The following is a 20,237-nucleotide window of genomic DNA, read 5'->3' on the forward strand; positions in this document are numbered from 1 at the left end:
TGGAATTCTCTTTGAAAGCTGCCCTCTAATTGCAAACGCCGGCATAACATTGAAAAAAACTAAACATGGAGAGTCCACTGCCAATTCTGTCTGAGGCTGGTGTGCTCTATTATTTTCTCTCCTATTCAACGTATAGTATGACTGTGTATAGTAAATATTGTATAGTCTCATCATAAAATAGGATGGAGGTCAACCATCTCCTAGTCTCATTCACCAGTCGGCACTCTCTCTGTTGGTAGCAATTTGCCTGGGGGATAACGCACAGAGACACACTACCGAGGACCAGGTATGTGTGTCCACTTGACTGTTAGCGCAGCCTGCGTTTCATTCAGTGTCATTCGTCACAGAACAGGTGTAGTTCTTCTGAGGAGACAGAGAACGGCTAGGAGGACGGCCTGAGAGGGCAGCGCTCCAATAAACAGGTCATTATGCAACTTCCAGACAAGCTAGACCACCAGACTGTCTACTAGGTCATTATGCAGCTCCTAAACCACCAGACTGTCTACTAGGTCATTATGCAGCTCCTAGACCACCAGACTGTCTACTAGGTCATTATGCAGCTCCTAAACCACCAGACTGTCTACTAGGTCATTATGCAGCTCCTAGACCACCAGACTGTCTACTAGGTCATTATGTAGCTCCCAGACCACCAGACTGTCCACTAGGTCATTATGCAGCTCTAAACCACCAGACTGTCTACTAGGTCATTATGCAGCTCCTAGACCACCAGACTGTCTACTAGGTCATTATGTAGCTCCCAGACCACCAGACTGTCTACTAGGTCATTATGCAGCTCCTAAACCACCAGACTGTCTACTAGGTCATTATGCAGCTCCTAGACCACCAGACTGTCTACTAGGTCATTATGTAGCTCCCAGACCACCAGACTGTCTACTAGGTCATTATGCAGCTCCTAGACCACCAGACTGTCTACTAGGTCATTATGCAGCTCCCAGACCACCAGACTGTCTACTAGGTTATTATGCAGCTCCTAGACCACCAGACTGTCTACTAGGTCATTATGCAGCTCCCAGACCACCAGACTGTCTCCTAGGTCATTATGCAGCTCCCAGACCAACTAGACCACCAGACTGTCTACCATGTCATTATGCAGATCCTAGACCACCAGACTGTCTACTAGGTTATTATGCAGCTCCCAGACCACCAGACTGTCTACTAGGTCATTATGTAGCTCCCAGACCACCAGACTGTCTACTGGGTCATGATGCAGCTCCCAGACCCACTAGACCACCAGACTGTCTAATAGGTCATGATGCAGCTCCAAGACCCACTAGAGCACCAGACTGTCTACTAGGTCATGATGCAGCTCCAAGACCCACTAGAGCACCAGACTGTCTACTAGGTCATTATGCAGCTCCCAGACCACCAGACTGTCTACTAGGTTATTATGCAGCTCCTAGACCACCAGACTGTCTACTAGGTCATTATGCAGCTCCCAGACCACCAGACTGTCTACTAGGTCATTATGCAGCTCCCAGACCCACTAGACCACCAGACTGTCTACTAGGTCATTATGCAGCTCCTAGACCACCAGACTGTCTACTAGGTCATTATGCAGCTCCCAGGCCACCAGACTGTCTACTAGGTCATTATGCAGCTCCCAGACCACCAGACTGTCTACTAGGTCATTATGCAGCTCCCAGACCCACTAGACCACCAGACTGTCTACTAGGTCATTATGCAGCACCCAGGCCACCAGACTGTCTACTAGGTCATTATGTAGCTCCCAGACCACCAGACTGTCTACTAGGTCATTATGCAGCTCCCAGACCACCAGACCGTCTACTAGGTCATTATGTAGCTCCCAGACCACCAGACTGTCTACTAGGTCATTATACAGCTCCTAGACCACCAGACTGTCTACTAGGTCATTATGCAGCTCCCAGACCCACTAGACCACCAGACTGTCTACTAGGTCATTATGCAGCTCCCAGACCACCAGACTGTCTACTAGGTCATTATGCAGCTCCCAGACCACCAGACTATCTACTAGGTCATTATGCAGCTCCCAGACCACCAGACTGTCTACTAGGTCATTATGTAGCTCCCAGACCACCAGACTGTCTACTAGGTCATGATGCAGCTCCCAGACCACCAGACTGTCTACTAGGTCATGATGCAGCTCCTAGACCACCAGACTGTCTACTAGGTCATTATGTAGCTCCCAGACCACCAGACTGTCTACTAGGTCATTATGCAGCTCCTAGACCACCAGACTGTCTACTAGGTCATTATGTAGCTCCCAGACCACCAGACTGTCTACTAGGTCATGATGCAGCTCCCAGACCCACTAGACCACCAGACTGTCTACTAGGTCATTATGCAGCTCCCAGACCCACTAGACCACCAGACTGTCTACTAGGTCATTATGTAGCTCCCAGACCACCAGACTATCTACTAGGTCATTATGCAGCTCCCAGACCCACTAGACCACCAGACTGTCTACTAGGTCATTATGCAGCTCCCAGACCACCAGACTGTCTACTAGGTCATTATGCAGCTCCCAGACCACCAGACTATCTACTAGGTCATTATGCAGCTCCCAGACCACCAGACTGTCTACTAGGTCATTATGTAGCTCCCAGACCACCAGACTGTCTACTAGGTCATGATGCAGCTCCTAGACCACCAGACTGTCTACTAGGTCATTATGTAGCTCCCAGACCACCAGACTGTCTACTAGGTCATTATGCAGCTCCTAGACCACCAGACTGTCTACTAGGTCATTATGTAGCTCCCAGACCACCAGACTGTCTACTAGGTCATGATGCAGCTCCCAGACCCACTAGACCACCAGACTGTCTAGTAGGTCATTATGCAGCTCCCAGACCCACTAGACCACCAGACTGTCTACTAGGTCATTATGTAGCTCCCAGACCACCAGACTGTCTACTAGGTCATTATGCAGCTCCCAGACCCACTAGACCACCAGACTGTCTACTAGGTCATGATGCAGCTCCAATACCCACTAGACCACCAGACTGTCCACTAGGTCATTATGCAGCTCCCAGACCACCAGACTGTCTACTAGGTCATTATGCAGCTCCCAGACCACCAGGCTGTCTACTAGGTCATTATGCAGCTCCAAGACCCACTAGACCACCAGACTGTCTACTAGGTCATTATGCAGCTCCCAGACCACCAGACTGTCTACTAGGTCATTATGCAGCTCCCAGACCACCAGACTGTCTACTAGGTCATTATACAGCTCTCAGACCCACTAGACCACCAGACTGTCTACTAGGTCATTATGCAGCTCCAAGACCCACTAGACCACCAGACTGTCTACTAGGTCATTATGCAGCTCCCAGACCACAAGACTGTCTACTAGGTCATTATGCAGCTCCCAGACCACCAGACTGTCTACTAGGTCATTATACAGCTCCCAGACCACCAGACTGTCTACTAGGTCATTATGCAGCTCCCAGACCGTCTAAATCACCAGACTGTCTACTAGGTCTGACTGTGCTGGATTGGCTGCCTATAGTCGGAGAGAGCGTGGAATGGAATTACCTTTGCGCGGCTGGCCGAGAAAACATTGCCTCCAAGAATTCAACAACAATTAACTATCAATCAGAGCTCACCTCCAGCAGGCTTGTGGGAAAAGCGTATGCCTGCCGGATTAATGCAGTAATACAACACACACGTTTAGACACGCATATGCATGTACACAGACCACGCCAGTACACATGAACTTATCCATTTCTTTATTACTGCAATTCTCACCCCTCCCCGTTTGCTCACACAACTGATTAATTGCGCTAAGACGCAACTTCAGCACAACACGGCTTGGACAGGCTGGCGGGAATAAAGGAGGGGGGAGGTTGGTTAGAGAGCGAGAGAGAGGGGAGTCCCACAGCTTTTTACAGATCTCTTGTATATCTGTGTTGACAGCTCTGGTGAGGCTGTCATACTGAACAGCAGACTGAAGACTTGCAGATCCAACAACAATACTGAGATATTCAGACAAGAACAAGTTTGTTGTGTGTTTCTGTTCTTACCTTGGGTAGCAATGTAGTGATTTGGCCTGTGGTAGCCCTGAAATCCGAAAGAGAGAGCGAGAAAGAGAAACAAATTAAAATGTTCAGCACACAGATGTCAGTATTGAACAAACAAAAGAATACAGTACAATGGGCATATTTGTTTACTTGAGTCAAGAAGCGAAACATGCTGCGGTGAAAACATATTTTTTGTCTTAAATTACTAAATAATTCAAACCAAGTAGAAAGAAAAGGTTGATTTGGATTCCGTTTGAAAATACGTGCAAAAGCTCGTCTTCTAAGATAATGACAACAACATGACAGCAACCACTCTAACATCCTGTCAGCAGCATTTCTCTTTCTCGAAGAATTCCTGCGGTCGGTTCACTTAAAGTGCACTGACAGCATATTTTCGATGGATAATACAGTCTGTCGATTGTGAACACGCACACGGCTGCGTTATTCTTCTGCTGTGTGGCTCTTATCTTCGGAATAGGCTCAATCTCAGAGGGATTACTCTAATCCCCTCAAATTTCATTTGTCGAGCATCTTGTATCCTAGCGAGGCCTACTATACACGGTGGGAAGCTAAATGTTGGCGTAAAGAGCCGTTCCCACCCGCCACAAAGTCTGACCTATTGTCTTCATCTGGTCCAGCCCTTATCCACGCCATATTCCCTTTACCTCAACTGTAATTAACATGGAATAGAATTGGCCTGAATCAAACAGGGACACCTCATCCCTCTACTCTGATATGCTGGGCTCCCTGTCTCTCTGGGCTCTGATAGGCTGGGCTCCCTGAGACTTGTTTATCCTCTTGCTCTACATACTATCGAGGAGTTCCCACCGTGGGATCACACGTGGCGATGAATATCAACTATGGCTATAGAGTTAGTTAGAGAAAGGCTATTAGGAGAAGGGTTCATTGGCTGGTCACGTATTCTATGTGATCACCATGTTGGAAGAAAGGTTTAGACTTCTGTTCTGACCTTCTGAAATTCCACTTAATTGGGACCTGTTAGGTCTGTGCCTGGGAGACGAGCAGCACTCACACAGATGCTGCAGAGTTCACTGACTGAATGCACCACACACACAGCCAACTGCTATGGTCGTTGTCATGCCAATGACCAAAGGAGTTGGTGAGACAGCACTACAGAAACAGGCTAGAGAAACACTGGGAGGGAGCAGAAACCCAGACAGACAGTCTGCAGGGAAAGGAGAGGGCAGGTGCAGCGGAGGGAGGTAGTGTACAGATGTCTTCATGTCCGTGTCACCACGAGTCCTCTGGGGTCAAGCTGTAATTAGCTACATTAGGTAACCTTGCAGAGCAGTAAGACGCGGAATGCTAATTCAACACATACGACTGGACACACGAGTGTGCTGCCAAACACGTGCGCACATGCGCACACACAAACACAGTCAAATTGTATTCATGGAATGTTTTAATGAGTAATGTAAGGTTGATGCTTATGATTCATGAGAGGAACATTGCATTATCATAGGAGGTTTTGAAACGCAAAATGTCTATAAAGTTAATGGGCCTCTCATATGGGCCTCTCACCTCTCATATAATATCCTTCAGAATAACCTAGTTGCTATCAAGAACTATGCAAACATTGAAACAAATCCAGATGCCAGACTAAACCATATCCACTTAGAGTGCTGTCTAACGCGTACCAACTCCGGTCTTGACAACGAGAGCGGACGCTTTCATAATTATCTCTTTATCAATCTCTGAGCACCTGAACACAATGTCTCTGACATGAAGACGCCATGTGGGTGTGTGGAAATTATTTACAGGCCCTTTCATTTCGAGAGATAGCGACTTGTTCCACCTACGCTGCAAATTTACACTAATTTACACTGGCCTTTGAAGAGGAGAGAGCTAAGTGTGCTAATGTGGCTAATGACATGTGAAAGCAACGCTTGGCGTGGAGGTAGAGGGGGAGATGAGGAGTGAGATGAGGAGTGAAGCGAGGAGAAGACAAGGGAGGTAAGTATACGCAGGGAGAGGTTGGTTGGCGTGGGTGGCACCATGCCAGCTGGTTGATGGGAGAGGAAAATAACATTGACTGTCAACAGCAATAGCCAGGAGGGTAAACAAGGAATGGGCTTCTAGTGGTAAACGGTCACCAGGGAAACAAACTAATGGCCCTACAGTATGTACTGGACGTGGACAGACTGCATCCAGAACATAGAGATGGACAGTGTTCTAGTTCTAATTCCATAGTCCGGACTGGATATACAGGACACATGGCGGTCAAAGGCAGCTCTGTTTACGCCACAGCATAGATGGACATTTGGCTCACATTTGTGATGAATGTGTGTGTGCGCCTGCATGTGAGAGACAGTTGTGGAAATCTCCAGAGTGTGTCACTGACCATCTCTTCTTTCTTCTCTTGTTATCTCTGCTGTGTCTCTCACGTTCAACAAAAAATATGACTCCATTTTGTTTTACTTCTACATAAATCAGAAAATGTAATTTTGATAAACGTTTCCCCCAAAGAACTTTGAAGGAAACACCTTTTGGTAGAATAGGATTGAAATCTATGTTGTACAATCAGCTTCCACACAACAGCCTCTTGCATGGCCACCGGATAGTTCACAATCACAGTTAGTACAGAAGCTTATCGTTTTTGGACACAATGACAGATTCATTGGAGTCTCACAAAGGCTTTTTCTCAATTTCACACACCCGGCGTGACCGCTGACCTGTGGCACAAGCAGGTCTTGTGGTGTGTGTGTGTGTTTACCGCGACCCTGCTGTTTGTTTCTGTTTGACAGTCCATGACCCAACGTGTGGGCTCTTTTTACATCTGAGGCTCAAAACAAATCGAAGGCAAACTTGCTGACGGGCCATCTGGATCAATGCCCCATCCCTCTCGCTCTCAAAAATATAAAAACGCAACAATTTCAAAGATTTTACTGAGTTATAGTTCATATAAGGAAATCTGTCAAATAAAAAAACTGCATTAGGCTCTAATCTCTGGACTTCACATGACTAGGAATACAGACATGCATATGTTGGTCACATATACCTTAAAATAAAAGGTAGGGGCGTGGATCAAAACCAGTCAGTATCTGATGTGACCACCATTTGCTTCATGCAGTGCGACACAACTCCTTCGCATAGAGTTGATCAGGCTGTTGATTGTGGCCTGTGGAATCCCACTCCTCTTCAATGGCTGTGTGAAGTTGCTGGATATTGTCAGGAACTGGAACACGCTGTCTTACATGTTGATCCAGAGCATCCCAAAACATGCTCAATGGGTGACATGTCTGTTGAGTATGCAGACCATGGAAGAACTGGGACATTTTCACCTTCCAGGAATTGTGTACAGATCCATGCGACATCCTGAAACATGAGGTGATGGTGGCAGATGAATGGCATGACAATGCAATTGTGTTTGCTGTGTGTAGCTTATGCCTGCCCATGGCCATATCCCCACCGCCACCATGGGGCACTCTGTTCACAACATTGACATCAGCAAACCGCTCGCCCACACAACATCACACACGGTCTGTCATCTGCCCGGTACAGTTGAAACCAGCCGTTTCATCCGTGAAGAGCGCACTTCTCCAGAGTGCCAGTGGCCATCGAAGGTGATCATCTGCCCACTGAAGTCGGTTACGACGCCGAACTGTAGTCAAGTCAAGACCCTGGTGAGGAAAACGAGCACGCAGATGAGCTTACCTGAGACAGTTTGTGCAGAAATTATATGGCTGTGCAAACCCACAGTTTCATCAGCTGTCCATGTGGCTAGTCTAAAACTATTCCGCAGGTGAAGAAGCCGAATATGGAGGTCCTGGGCTGGCGTGGTTACACGTGGTCTGGGGTTGTGAGGCCGGTTGGACATACTGCCAAATTCTCCAAAAACGACGTTGGAGTCGGCTTATGGTAGAGAAATGAACATTAAGTTATCTGGCAACACCTCCAGTGGAAATTCCTGCAGCCAGAACGCCAATTTTACGCTCCCTCAAAACTTGAGACATCTGTGGCATTGTGTTGTGTGACAAACTGGCACATTTTAGAGTGGCCTTTTATTGCCCCCAGCACCTGTGTAATGATTATGCTGTTTAATCAGCTTCTTGATATGCAAAAGAGAAATGCTCACTTACAGGGATGTAAACAAAATCGAGCAGACAATTAGAGAAACAAGCTTTTTGTGCGTATGGAACATTTCTGGGATCTTTTATTTTAGCTCATGAAATATGGGACCAACACTTTACATGTTGCGTTTATAGTTTTTTTCCAAATGAAATTGGGGTCTGAAATTATTCAGACACCTTGACTTTTTCACTTATTTGTTACGTTACAGCCTTATTCTAAAATGGATTCGTTTTTTTATCATCAATCTACACACAATACCCCATAATGACAGAGCGAAAACAGGTTATTAGACAGTTTTGCAAATGTCTAAAAATAAAAAACATAAATACCTTATTTACATAAGTATTCAGACCCTTTGCTATGAGACTTTGAAATTGAACTCAGGAGCATCCTGTTTCCATTGATCATCCTTGAGATGGTTCTACAACTTGATTGGAGTCCACCTATGGTAAATTCAATTGATTGGACATGATTTGGAAAGGCACACACCTGTCTATATATGGTCCCACAGTTGACAGTGTATGTCAGAGCAAAAACAAAGCCAGGATGTCGAAGGAATTCTCCGAGGAGCTCAGAGACAGTATTGTGTAGTGGCACAGACCTGGGGAAGGGTACCAAACCATATCTGCTTCATTGAAGGTCCCCAAGAACACAGTGGCCTCAATCATTCTTAAATGGAATAAGTGTGGAACCACCAAGACTCTTCATAGAGCTGGCTGCCCGACCAAACTGAGCAAATGGGGAGGTTACCAAGAACCCAATGGTCACTCTGACAAAGCTCCAGAATTCCTCTGTGGAGATGGGAGAATCTTCCAGAAGCACAACCATCTCGGCAGCACTCCACCAAATCAGGCCTTTATGGTAGAGTGGCCAAACGGAAGCCACTCTTCAGTAAAATGCCCCTAAAAGGACTCTAACCATGAGAAACAAGAATGTCTGGTCTGATGAAACCAAGATTGAACTCTTTGGCCTGAATGCCAAGCATCATGTCTGGAGGAAACCTGGCACCATCCCTATGGTGAAGCATGGTGGTAGCAGCATCATGCTGTGGGGATGTTTTCCAGCAGCAGGGACTGGGAGACTAGTCAGAATCGAGGGAAAGATGAACAAAGCAGAGAGATCCTTGACGAAAACAATAAAAAAAAAATATTTAAGTTAATATTTAAGTTTTTATCCATTTTAGAATAAGGCTGTAACGTAACAAAATATGGAAAAAGTGTGTGTGTGTGTGTGTGGTTGTGTGTGTATATATTTATATAGTACCAGTCAAAAGTTTGGACACGCCTACTCATTCAAGGGTTTTTCTTTATTTTTAAATTTTTCTACGTTGTAGAATAATAGTGAAGACATCAAAACTATGAAATAACACATATGTAGTAACCAAAAAAAGTGTTAAACAAAACAAAATATATTTTAGATTCTTCAAAGTAGCCACACTTTGCCTTGATGACAGCTTTGCACACTCTTGGCATTCTCTCATCCAGCTTCACCTGGAATGCGTTTCCAACAGTCTTGTAGGAGTTTCCACATATGCTGAGCACTTTTGGGCTGCTGTTCCTTCACTCTGTGGTCAAACTCATCCCAAACCATCTCAATTGGGTTAAGCTCAGGTAATTGTGAAGGCCAAGTCATCTGATGGAGCACTCCATCACTCGCCTTCTTGGTCAAATAGCCCTTACACAGCCTGGGTCATTGTCCTGTTGTCCTAAAAAACAAATGATAGTCCCACTAAACGCAAACCAGATGGGATGGCGTATCGCTGCAGAATGCTGTGGTAGCCATGCTGGTTAAGTGTGCTTTGAATTCTAAATATATCACAGAAAGTGTCACCAGCAAAGCACCATCACACCACCTCCTCCATGCTTCACGGTGGGAACCACACATGCGGAGATCATCCTTTCACCTGCTCTGCGTCTCACAAAGACACGGCGGTTGAAACCATAAAGCTCAAATTTGGACTAATCAGACCAAAGGACAGATTTTCACCAGTCTAACGTCCATTGCTCGTGTTTCTTTGCCCAAGCAAGTCTCTTGTTATTATTGGTGTCCTTTAGTAGTGGTTTCTTTGCAACAATTCAACCATGAATGTCTGATTCGCACAGTCTCCTCTGAACAGTTTATAATGAGATATGTCTGTTACTTGAACTCTGTGAAGCATTTATTTGCATTTATCTGCAATTTCTGAGGCTGGTAACTCTAATTAACTTATTCTCTGCTGCAGAGGTAACTTTGGGTCTTCCTTTCCTGTGGCGGTCCTCATGAGAGCCAGTTTCGTCATAGCGCTTGATGGTTATTGTGCACTTGAAGAAACTTTCAAAGTTCTCTTTGCTTACTTGAGCTGTTCTTGACATAATACGGACTTGGTCTTTTACCAAATAGGGCTATCATATGTATACCACCCCTACCTTTTCACAACACAACTGATTTGCTCAAATGCATTAAGGCACACAACTTAACAAGGCACACCTTGAATTGAATTGCATTCCTCGTGAAGCTGGTTGAGAGAATTTCCAAGAGTGTTCAATGCTGTAATCAAGGCAAAGGGTGGCTACTTTGAAGAATCTCAAATATAAAATATATTTTGATATGTTTAACACTTTTTTGGTTACTACATGATTCCATATGTGTTATTTCATAGCTTTGATGTCTTCACTATTATTCTGCAATGAAGAAAACAGTAAAAATAAAGATAAATCCCAGAATGAGTAGGTGTGTCTAAACTTCTGAATGGTGTGCGGGAAGAGGAGGAGAGCGGGTAGGAGGATTGTGGATTTAAGCAGGAGCCTGATCATCATCTCATTCCATCTGAGAGCTATGCGTGTGCACAGACACACGCTTGCTGACCTTTATGTCTAAGCCCAGGCTGGTGTTGTACTTACATCCACGTAATTTGCATTAATATAATCGGAGCTCTGCTCTCCCTCGATAGCCTGCAGCCGGACGCGGGAGTGATCATCTGGATAAAGACAGGACAGAGAGAAAGAAAAAACAAGAGAGGACGAGAAAACAAGGCCCCATTAGTAATATTGATGAGACAGAGAGGAAAACACTGGTCGGCTATCCCTGTGGAGGAGAGTGTCCACCGAGTTTAAGGTCATCAACTCCTGCACATACTGCAAAACTACCTAGCCACTGTGCTGGTGTCTAACATATGCCCCCTAGAACAAAGCCTTTCCTGGGTTAATAAGTTGATTTAGACCAGGGGTGTCAAACTCATTTCGCATCGTGGGCCACATACGGCCTAGGGAGATGTCAAGTGGGCCGGACCATTAAAATTATACCATACTCTGCTATAAATAACCAAAATATCATGTCTTTCCTTTGTTTTGTTGTAAAGAAGCACAAGAACATTAGGAAAATATTGAAATTTAATGAACTATCCTTTTACAAAACATTTCATGAAACACCTCATATTTCCTTAGACAAATGTGCAATTTACTTTTATCATTCACAAATATGCATTGCAACTGATCCCACTGATTGTACAAAGGCACAAAACTTTAATTGGTACTGAAAAATATAGTAATGCACTTTAAGATTAAATGAGACTTTTAAAGAAAGGAATTTTTAAACCACTTACACATACGCATATAAAATCTAAATGTAATCCCTGCGTACACCTTACAAGCTAAGGAGAGTGATTTTAAATGTGTAATGAAGAAAGTGTTCGCCTGTCCTGTAAATCTGTAAACTTCATACATGAAACATACATACACATACAATACATACTGAAAATTTATGGAGTTGTATGAACAGTAGAATTCCATCACACAACTTTTGTTTTGAAGCTGCTGACTAACATTAAAGTGCACATTTTTTAAATCACCACAGTAAGGATTCATCTTCACAGAGCTGTATTCTTTCAATGCAAACAGTATCTAAGGCAGCATTTTAAAGGTGTTAGTCTAGTCTGGACTTGTATTTGTTCCTGAAACTTGGCATCTTTTGGCCTGTACAAGTGCATCAACACCAGGTGTCATGTCCTGACTAGCTGTCACTTTCAGAATGTCATTTAAGTGCTTGTTTGTGAGCCTTGAACGCATTTTTGTTTTATTGATATTCATCACTGAGAAAATTTGTTCACAAAGGTAGGTTGTCCCAAACATGCACAAAATTTTAGCAGCCACGGCTGTTAATTTGGGGTACCCTGGTAGTAGATACTGATAAAATCTGTCCAGACCTACAGAGGCAAATTTGCCCTTCAAATCTGCATCACACTGCAAATCAATTATCTCTAGCTGAATTTCGACCGGCAGATCAGAAGCTTTAACTGTGAAAGGTGAGCGAAAAACTGAAAATTCTGTCTCAAGTTCACCAAATACCTGAAAACGTTTCTCAAACTCCCGCAGTAGTCCTGCAATTTTGTCTTTGTACCGTTTCATGTCCGCATCAGGTCTGGTCACACACACATCTCTCAGACAGGGGAAATGAGCAGGGTTGCCATTTGCCAGTTGCATCTCCCACAAAGTCAGCTTCAACTTAAATGCATGTATGTTGTCAGAAAACTGTGTGACAACTTTTTTGCGGCCTTGCAACATTTTGTTCAGATTGTTCAAGTGTTCAGTAATATCAACCAAGAATGCAAGGTCCCGTAGCCATTCCTGAGATTGTAATTCCAACACCGGTTTTCCTTTTTTCTCCATGAACTGTCCGATTTCCTCTCGTAGATCAAAGAAATGCCTCAGCACAGCGCCTCGGCTTAACCATCTCACTTCAGTGTGGTATGGCAGGCTGTTGGTAATGTTGCTGTCGCTGAGAAGTTTGTCAAACTGACGATGGTTCAGACCTCTGGACTGGATGAAATTTACAGTGCGAACAACCACCTCCATGACGTGGTCCATTTTCAGCGACTTGCAACACAATGCCTCCTGGTGCAAAATACAGTGAAATGTCCAGAAACGATCTCCTCCATTAAGGGCTTGTACTTTGTCTTTGAACTTTGTCGCGACACCTGCTTTCTTTCCGACCATGGATGGCGCGCCGTCTGTAGCCAGGCTGACAGCGCGGGACCAGTCCACTCCAACTCTGTCCAATGCAGCAACGACAGAGCCGAAAATGTCCTCGGCTGTTGTGGTGTCCATCATTGGCACCAACTCAAGAAACTCTTCAGTAACAGTCAATGTCTCATCAACTCCTCGAATAAATATGGCCAGTTGGGCCACGTCTGTGATGTCAGTGCTCTCGTCAATTGCCACGGAAAATGCAATAAATGACTTGACTCTCTGTTTCAATTGACTGTCTAAATCTGCCGATAGTTCCGAAATCCTCTCTGCTATAGTATTCCTCGTCAGGCTAATATTGGCAAAAGCTTGTCGCTTCTCGGGACATACAAGTTCAGCCGCCTTCATCATGCATCGTTTAACAAAGTCACCGTCGGAATACGGCTTCGATGCTAATGCTATTTCGCTAGCAATTAGGTAGCTGGCTTTTACCGCTGCTTCACTGACTTCTCGGCTCTGGATGAAAGTTGACTGCTGTTTCCTCAGACCCGCCAGCAATTCGTTAATCTTATCTCTTCTCAGTTGTCCTTGCAAGCCGTCATATTTTTCGCTGTGATGAGTCTCGTAGTGGCGTCGAATATTATATTCCTTCAATACCAAAACTTGTTGCAAACACACCAAGCACGAAGGTTTTCCGTGCATCTCTGTAAATAAATAGGACGTGGTCCATTTTTCTTTGAAAATTCTACACTCCTTATCTACTTTTCTCCGTTTGGATAACGTCATTTTGGCTAATGAGGGTGTAGCGGAGAGGTAGAGACCAAGGTATTAACAACGTCGTAACAAGCAGCAGATGGCGCATTGATACCGTCTGCTGTTTTCAGTCTGTCTCAGTGATGCGGCTTGTCTTCTACTCTGATGGAAAGAGTGCGCCCCTTAGCGGATAATCCATGAATTGCAGCGAATTAAAAATATTAATTCCATGTCTTTTATGCATTTTTTCCACTTTCAAATTATCCTGCGGGCCTGATCGAACCTCCTTGGGGGCCGGTTCCGGCCCGCGGGCCGTATGTTTGACACCCCTGATTTAGACCCTATTCGTTTGGATACCAGTCAACAATTATGTGTAAGATAACTATGCTGTTCAATTGTTCAGTTACAGTTTTCAGTTATGGTTTCATCTTAGTTGTTGTTGGGATTCAAAGTGATGGATCTGGGCACAGTAAGAGCCCGTATCACCAGTTAGGTGCAGAGACGTTTGGGCAGTCAACTACTGTGATGTGTGACTCTACTTAATGAAATTCATCGCATGACAGAGCTCTGTTATGAAACAAGTGTCTCTCCATTAGTCATAACGATTCATTATGACTGATAGGAGAACGATCTTCTCTGATCTCCTTCTTTCTCTCCCATTGCACAGAGGAGATGCTAACGTACTCTGAATGATTTATTCACAAATTATTATAACCGGCAGAAAACTGTCAGTCCCCCCCCAATGTGCCCTGCTGCTCATTGGTTGTCGCGCCATGTGCAGCACTGCAATTGGTCGGTTGCTCATTTGCAGGGACAGGAAGTGTCAGGAATCTTATTGCAATGGAAATAACTGGGGTGATCACCTCATCACTGATGGGGTGGGGTGTGTGTGTGTTTCGGAGTAGGCCGATGGGGAAAAAAGAAATGTGTGAAATGGTTCTGTAGAGAAAGATGGAACCCTAGGCCATGTCAAGGCTCCTTTTCATAATTGCCAAGTCAATTAGGACTGCCTGTGTTGTATCCGCATGCACATTCAACGTCGTTTGGAATGAGGATCACAGCTTCAAGACACATTTTTTATATGATCCTAACTATATGTTGCTTTACAATAACAGACAACACATCAATGACGTTTTTCACAATAATGTTCACAAATCGATATCTAACCATTAGGGGATTGAATGACAACAACAAATACAGGTGACATATCATTTGTACCCACATGCAATGATGTTTCCATATCGGTTCTTCATCCTGTTCTCGTCTTTCTTGGCAGAGTCCCATGGTGCAGACTGTCCTTCAAAGAAGCTCTGTGGAGAGAAAAAAAGAGAAAGAGAGAGATTGTAAATACAACCTATATTTATGTTTATTTTCCCTTTCATACTTCAACTATTTGCACATCATTACAATACTGTATATAGACATATGACATTTGAAATGTCTATTCTTTTGTGAGTCTAATGTGTACTGTTCATTTCAATGTTTTCCCTTTTGTTTATTATCTATTTCACTTGCTTTGGCAATGTAAACATGTGTTTCCCATGCCAATAAAGCCCCTTAAATTGAATTGAAATTGAATTGAGAGAGAGAGAGAAAGAGAGGACACAAAAGGTCCAAAGGGTTAGGAGGTCAGCTCTTTAAATGACAACCCAGCGGCAGATCCTGTCGGGTTAAAAGAGGAGACACATTATTAAAAAGAGAGATATATATCCACATCATTATTAGACATGAAAGGAGGCAGGAAAACGGCCTTATGGGAACCTTTTCAGAAAAGGTGCCCATTACGCTGGTGCTGTAAGCCAATCAGAATCTTCCTCACCGAGGTAGAACATCAGTCCAGCACAAACTGTACCAACATACTCCTCTAAAGGACTAGTTCCCCCGAAAAATAACATGAGATGAAATAGAATAAAAACAACCGCATACAGACACAGAGCTGATAAAACCCTACTCTGCCCGAGCAGAGCACCTCATGAAAAATGTATCATATTAGTTTTTTGCCGTTCAGATCTCGCACCGGGACACGCAATTAGGACTAATTATGAAAATAAACTTCAGCACTGGAGTTGTGCTGGTGAGGCAGCTGCCTGCTGCCTCTCCCCCCGTAAGTTAATGTCTATTCCAGCTGCCTGCTGCCTCTTCCCCTGTAAGTTAATGTCTATTCCAGCTTCCAGCTTCCTCTTCCCCTGTAAGTGAATGTCTATTCCAGCTGCCTGCTGCCTCTTCCCCTGTAAGTTAATGTCTCTTCCAGCTGCCTCTTCCCCTGTAAGTTAATGTCTATTCCAGCTTCCTGCTGCCTCTTCCCCCTGTAAGTTAATGTCTATTCCAGCTTCCTGCTGCCTCTTCCACTGTAAGTTAATGTCTCCTCCAGCTGCGTCTCCCCCTGTAAGTTAATGTCTATTCCAGCTTCCTGCTGCCTCTTCCCCTGTAAGTTAATGTCTCTTCCAGCTGCCTGCTGCGTCTTCCCCTGTAAGTTAATGTCTCCTCCAGCTGCCTCTTCCCCTGTAAGTTAATGTCTCCTCCAGCTGCCTCATCCCCTGTAAGTTAATGTCTCCTCCAGCTGCCTCTTCCCCTGTAAGTTAATGTCTCCTCCAGCTGCCTCTTCCCCTGTAAGTTAATGTCTCCTCCAGCTGCCTCTTCCCCTGTAAGTTAATGTCTCCTCCAGCTGCCTCTTCCCCTGTAAGTTAATGTCTCCTCCAGCTGCCTCTTCCCCTGTAAGTTAATGTCTCCTCTAGCTGCCTCTTCCCCTGTAAGTTAATGTCTCCTCCACCTGCGTCTCCCCCTGTAAGTTAATGTCTATTCCAGCTTCCTGCTGCGTCTTCCCCTGTAAGTTAATGTCTCCTCCAGCTGCCTCTTCCCCTGTAAGTTAATGTCTCCTCCAGCTGCCTCTTCCCCTGTAAGTTAATGTCTCCTCCAGCTGCCTCTTCCCCTGTAAGTTAATGTCTCCTCCATCTGCCTCTTCCCCTGTAAGTTAATGTCTCCTCCAGCTGCCTCTTCCCCTGTAAGTTAATGTCTCCTCCAGCTGCCTCATCCCCTGTAAGTTAATGTCTCCTCTAGCTGCCTCTTCCCCTGTAAGTTAATGTCTCCTCCAGCTGCCTCTTCCCCTGTAAGTTAATGTCTCCTCCATCTGCCTCTTCCCCTGTAAGTTAATGTCTCCTCCAGCTGCCTCATTCCCTGTAAGTTAATGTCTCCTCCAGCTGCCTCATCCCCTGTAAGTTAATGTCTCCTCCAGCTGCCTCTTCCCCTGTAAGTTAATGTCTCCTCCAGCTGCCTCTTCCCCTGTAAGTTAATGTCTCCTCCATCTGCCTCTTCCCCTGTAAGTTAATGTCTCCTCCAGCTGCCTCTTCCCCTGTAAGTTAATGTCTCCTCCAGCTGCCTCTTCCCCTGTAAGTTAATGTCTCCTATAGCTGCCTCTTCCCCTGTAAGTTAATGTCTCCTCCAGCTGCCTCTTCCCCTGTAAGTTAATGTCTTCTCTAGCTGCCTCTTCCCCCTGTAAGTTAATGTCTCCTCCAGCTGCCTCTTCCCCTGTAAGTTAATGTCTCCTCCAGCTGCCTCTTCCCCTGTAAGTTAATGTCTCCTCTAGCTGCCTCTTCCCCTGTAAGTTAATGTCTCCTCCATCTGCCTCTTCCCCTGTAAGTTTATGTCTCCTCCAGCTGCCTCTTCCCCTGTAAGTTAATGTCTCCTCTAGCTGCCTCTTCCCCTGTAAGTTAATGTCTCCTCCAGCTGCCTCTTCCTCCTGTAAGTTAATGTCTCCTCCAGCTGCCTCTTCCTCCTGTAAGTTAATGTCTCCTCCAGCTGCCTCTTCCTCCTGTAAGTTAATGTCTCCTCCAGCTGCCTGCTGCCGCTCCAACGAGTTTCAAGAATGTATAAATAGATCATAATGATGCATTGTTACTTAGCCGTATCCATCCAACGTTCCTTCCGATACCTCTCTCTCAGCCCCATCAGACAACTGATCTGATTAGCTCTGATTGCCTGCAGTGGAGCCTCTTTTGGCCAAGGAAGCCGCTTGCTCCCCCCATATCTCTCCCTCGCACGCTTGTTCCCCTCAATGATAAAATGACACAGAACTCGTTCAGAGGACAAGAAGCCTTGATCAGTGCTGCAAGTGGATAATGGCAAGCAGCCTGGTCCCCATGGCGAGGAGCCCCACTCTCACTGATGTCGTCGTCGTCGTCCCCCTCCCTGCCCGCCCACACCACTGAGTGCCAGACGTAATGAGAGAAATGGCACTTCCATTCGATATCAAATAACAAAATTTACATTTGTGGTATTTTCTGTGACTGCCTAAGGTGGGAAAATATGCCACTTCTTAACAATCATCAATGACAGAAATCAGTCTTTGGCAAGGCTTACATGGCTGTTTGAGTAAATGAGGAATGAGGGAGAAATCAGAGAGGAGGAATCAAGTTTTTATTTTCCTGAAGACGTCTTTGAACAAGGGAAACAGGTATACACGCTGTGACGTCACCTTGAAACGAGCTTAAAATACTAGCATTATCACATGACCTTTTACCGGCCACATTGGGTACGGGGAGAAACGTGCCGTCGCAGGCCTTGTAAACCGCCACTACAAGTGACACTTTGAAGGGCAGGCCGTATTTGAATGCAGATTGCTTTTTCTCTCTTCGAATGTCTCAGAATTGGATGCAGTAAAGAGACATTAAACACAGTTTAACACATATTGACAACGGTGAGGCACTTAGTCTTCTTCCTCTGTTTTCTCTCCATTTCTCCTCTCTAGATTTTGAGTTTCAAAGTGGCGCTGGTTTGTTATTCATCACTGCCGTGTATCTTTCAAGACAGCTGTCTTTTCATGTGCAGGAAGTGACACAGAGCAGCCATGGCGAGCGAGGCAACCTGGGGAGGAGAGGAGTGATAGAATGACTGACGAGCACCTTTCTTTACGCTCAGCTTCCTCTCTCTCTCTCTCTCTCTCCCCCCGGGGAGGAGAAGAGTGATAGAATGACTGACGAGCACCTTTCTTTACGCTCATCTCTCTCTCGCTCCCTCCCGTTCTTTCTCAACTGTGTTATAATGAGATCCGTGGTCCGACACTGGCCCGCGGTGGGGGGAGGGGCGGGAGAAGAACGTTGCCGCAAACTACTTTAGACACGCGTCAAACTTCAGGGGTGAGCGGTGTGAGAGGAAAAAAAAGAGCTTCAAGAATAAATCATTTCACATTGTCAAAATAGTTTGGGGAGAGTTAGAGAACACAAAAAAGTATTAAGTGACGTGACATCCACCAACGCTGGAAGGTGTTCAACTATTCATATTTGTACTTTATAATTTTTTCATGTTCAGGTGTAATATTGGATCTCTAGTTTAGAGAAATAATATATTTTGCAACAATGTCTACTGTGTTTGCAAGATTTCTATGCTAATGTACAGATCAAGGGAAAACACAAAACTGGGTTTCAAGAAATGTTAAGAGTATACAACATGCTTTTTCTGAGCCTGATAATCACCCAAACATTGGCTGCTAATGAAAAAAGGTCTAGTTAAATATAAAAGGTATAATATTGAATTATTAACATCCATAGCAGCCTTGCAGCAAGATGTGGGGGAATTACAAGTCAAATAGTTAGGAGGCAGCCCCAGGCCTCATCTAACCCCATTGGCACTATCATACTAATTCTCCATTGGCCACGTTTTCCCACCACCTGCCAGTAAGCCTTAACGTGATTGGTGGAAAACAAGTAATGAATTCAAAGCCCTGCATACTTTTCCCTCTCAAACTTTTTCAAAGCATCACACAGGTGATTTTCATTGAAGTAGACCTACTGAGATGAGATCTATGGTCCGCTCTCACGGGCCCGAATCCAAACAAAAGTGCTCTCTTATCCCAAATCTTATCCAAAACAAGCGAGTGAACAAACAGTGTGGAAGCCATTGTTCCCGCGGCTCAAAGGAGCTTCTGAATGGCTGTTGATGTTCAGTCTCTCACTCAGGTGCGACACCAACCCCTTTTGATTCTAAAACCCCCTTGGGATTTCACCCTCAACGCTACTGACTACAGGGCCACGGAGACTCTGAAAACACTCCTCAGAGGCACCAAACGTGGTAGGGCCTTAGACAAAGCTTCAGCAGCAAAACAGCTCCACTGCATTTTTACCCCACACAACGCTTCTCAAGTGTTTACCAGTAGGCAGCAGAATCTGGCATAAACACAAAGGCACATTTCGGCAATTAACATAATGCTTGGAAGATGCTGCCCGTATGAAGCCAATCTGAGGAGAGAAACAGTGTGTTATGATGACATGAAAGGTAAACCGAGTTGGTTGTTGAACAGTGTGTTACATAGTAAGATGGTGTAGTGGTTAGGGAGGTGGATATGAGGGAGGAAAAGTAAGGGCCATTCATGAATAACGATCACAGCAAAAGCCAAATATTAATGGCTGATTTAGGTACAAAGTAGGTTGATCTCAGGAAC

The 20,237-nt window shown here is 44.9% G+C and overlaps 1 protein-coding gene across 8 annotated transcripts in view; it reads right to left on the minus strand.

Moving 5' to 3' along the window:
• LOC129859197 (receptor-type tyrosine-protein phosphatase mu-like) overlaps positions 1–20,237 on the minus strand; it is a 306,071-nt gene that overhangs the window by 26,002 nt on the left and 259,832 nt on the right. For all 8 annotated transcript variants that reach the window (XM_055928653.1, XM_055928654.1, XM_055928649.1 and 5 more), the window contains 3 exons: positions 15,027–15,114; positions 10,991–11,067; positions 4,023–4,059 (listed from right to left, as the gene is read on the minus strand). In XM_055928653.1, coding sequence (XP_055784628.1) covers positions 4,023–4,059; positions 10,991–11,067; positions 15,027–15,114 — 202 coding nt within the window. The remainder of the gene's footprint in view (positions 1–4,022; positions 4,060–10,990; positions 11,068–15,026; positions 15,115–20,237) is intronic.

This window comes from Salvelinus fontinalis, chromosome 7 (assembly GCF_029448725.1).
Source record: "Salvelinus fontinalis isolate EN_2023a chromosome 7, ASM2944872v1, whole genome shotgun sequence".
In the NCBI taxonomy this organism is placed as follows: domain Eukaryota; kingdom Metazoa; phylum Chordata; class Actinopteri; order Salmoniformes; family Salmonidae; genus Salvelinus; species Salvelinus fontinalis.